The following is a 2,507-nucleotide window of genomic DNA, read 5'->3' on the forward strand; positions in this document are numbered from 1 at the left end:
TGTTCACTCTCATGCACCTGCATTGTCTTGAGTCCCTACATGGCCTGCACGTCCTAATAGATATCAATGAAATTAAGTGAGTGAGCCTGGGGCAGTTGAAGTAATTGAGTAGTCGACAATGCCGGTGGAGTGTTTCCAATGGACCCATCAACTTTCAGTACATGGTACATTTTCCTCTATAAATGGGGAATCTATTTGCTCTTGTTACCACATTCACTAGCTCTGAGTTACTTTCTTTCTTCATCCATTAGCTTTCTGCTCCAATATTTTCAGTCTCAATGGGGTTCTGTCTCCCTCACATCCTTGCTTTTCTAACTGTAAGCTTTCTAATTTTGATATATTACTTTTTGATCTCAGTTGATTTGCGTTTGCTTCCGTGCTGATGAGGGTTTAAATATTGTTAATTTGCAGCTCACACTGGTGGCATGCCATGCTGCTCTACCACCTCAACTTTACTGGAACTCTGTCTTGCCAAACTCAAAAATGCCAAAAGCTATCAGTGAACTTCTCCAGCCTGCAGGTTAGTATTAGAGTCTCAGAGAAGCTCAGATCTTGTGTATTCCTTAGACAATAATTCTATTTAGACATACAAAATTAACATCATTACTGACATTCTCACTAACGAGTTTAACCATCGTATACATGTAAGAAATGCATCTAAATATTCTCTAAAAGTGATATAATCCATGTAATAGCAACAATTTAGAATTATAAAAGATGAAGGGATGGAATAGCTTAAATGTTCTCATTGATCATTGGATTGTGGTCTTGGTATACATGTACTTATTTTCTCACATGTGTAAAAAAAAGCCAAAATATAATAAGTCAATTTCAAAACAATCGGTCAACTTTTTATTAACTTTTCTCTTGTGTAATTAACTGAAATTTCTAAAACCAAGTGGTTGATGCGTTTCTGATACCTTCAATAATTTGACTTCACAATTGTGCATATCTGCTGATAAACTTAATGGCACTTAGCTGTATGATCTTATGTTGTTAGAAAATATAATTTGACTTCACAATTATGAATATGTGCCGACAAACTTGACTGCACTTTTAGTTTTAGATATATGATCTTAACAGCGAATCCCCATATTTTCTATATACGATCCAAATATTCTCACAAATTTTAGCTTAATAATTTTGATGTTCTACCTCTTCTCACTTGCTCTCTATTTATGTTTGCTAATTTGCAGATTTCACAGAAGATAAGAGCACCTCTGTTGTAGTAGGAAAGGGTGGTGTCAACGTTGATGCTGGAAAAGGAAAGCCCGGAGGCACCCATGTCGATGTTGGGAAGGGTACTGGAGTGCATGTGGACGCTGGAAAGGGAAAGCCTGGAGGCACCAATGTAAACGTCGGGAAGGGCGGAGTGCACGTGGAAGCCGGAAAAGGAAAGCCAGGCGGTGGCACTAACGTGACCGTAGGAGGCAAAGGCGGTGTTGGGGTGAACGCCGGGAAGGGAACCAACGTTGGTGTTGGCAAAGGAGGAGTGTCCGTAAACACAGGGCCCAAGGGAAAGCCTGTGCATGTTGGAGTAACACCAGGACCAAACCCTTTTGTATACAAGTATGCAGCCACGGAAACCCAACTCCATCAAGACCCAAACGTCGCTATTTTCTTCTTGGAGAAAGACATGCGTCCTGGAACAACAATGAAATTGCACTTCACCACGAATTCAAACACGCAAACCTTCGTGCCGCGTGAAATTGCGGAATCCATCCCATTTTCGTCGAACAAGCTGCCAGAAATCTTCAACCAATTTTCAGTGAAATCGGGTTCTGTGGAAGCGGATATAATCAAGGGTACGATTCTAGAGTGCGAGAATCCAGCCATTAGAGGAGAGGAGAAATATTGTGCTACCTCTTTGGAGTCCATGATTGACTTCAGCACTTCCAAGCTTGGAGGAGGAAATGTTCGAGCAATTTCGACAGAAGCCGGGATAGGAGCCACTTTGCAGAAGTACACAATAGCTTCTGGAGCGAAGAAGTTGGCGGCGGATAAGTCCGTCGTGTGTCACAAGCAGAACTATCCCTATGCTGTTTTTTACTGCCATGCAACAAAAACAACCAGAGCTTATGTGGTGCCCCTTAAAGGTGCTGATGGGGTGAATGTTAAAGCAGTAGCAGTCTGCCACACAGACACATCAGATTGGAACCCTAAACATTTGTCCTTCCAAGTCCTCAAAGTCAAGCCGGGAACTGTTCCGGTCTGCCATTTCCTTCCCAGTGATCATGTTGTCTGGGTTCCAAACCAGAAATCTACATGATTTGATTGATCAAACCTTCAGTTCTACGTATGATTATGTGATCAACTTAATTAGCATAGTTTGAGTGGCAACAGTTCGAAATTAAATCGTCTGTCGATTACTTCTTATTGTCACTATGTACTTCAACCTATCTATAAACTCATAAATGAAAGCATGCTATCGTGTGGACTTGTACCGAAAGCATGCTATAGTGAACGTGCACTACAACATTCAGTAATAGTTATATATGCTTTGACTC

The 2,507-nt window shown here is 41.1% G+C and overlaps 1 protein-coding gene across 1 annotated transcript; it reads left to right on the plus strand.

The window, feature by feature from the left end:
• The first annotated feature begins 157 nt into the window (after positions 1-157).
• On the plus strand, positions 158-2,507 carry LOC103957489 (BURP domain-containing protein 3-like). Its single transcript, XM_009369653.2, has 3 exons — positions 158-317; positions 412-520; positions 1,197-2,507. Exons 1-3 carry the CDS (start codon positions 279-281, stop codon positions 2,267-2,269), a joined length of 1,221 nt encoding a protein of 406 aa, XP_009367928.2. The 5' UTR covers positions 158-278; the 3' UTR covers positions 2,270-2,507.

Source organism: the organism of the source record quoted next, unplaced genomic scaffold (assembly GCF_019419815.1).
Source record: "Pyrus x bretschneideri cultivar Hongxiangsu unplaced genomic scaffold, Pyrus_bretschneideri_v1 Contig1, whole genome shotgun sequence".
In the NCBI taxonomy this organism is placed as follows: Eukaryota; Viridiplantae; Streptophyta; class Magnoliopsida; order Rosales; family Rosaceae; genus Pyrus; species Pyrus x bretschneideri.

Excerpts from the sequence above, each read along its gene's own strand:
- LOC103957489 (XM_009369653.2), top strand. The coding sequence starts at position 279 with ATGGGGTTCTGTCTCCCTCACATCCTTGCTTTTCTAACT. Across the intron at positions 318-411 it reads ACATCCTTGCTTTTCTAACT|CTCACACTGGTGGCATGCCA; the intron begins GTAAGCTTTCTA and ends GTTAATTTGCAG. Across the intron at positions 521-1,196 it reads TGAACTTCTCCAGCCTGCAG|ATTTCACAGAAGATAAGAGC; the intron begins GTTAGTATTAGA and ends GCTAATTTGCAG.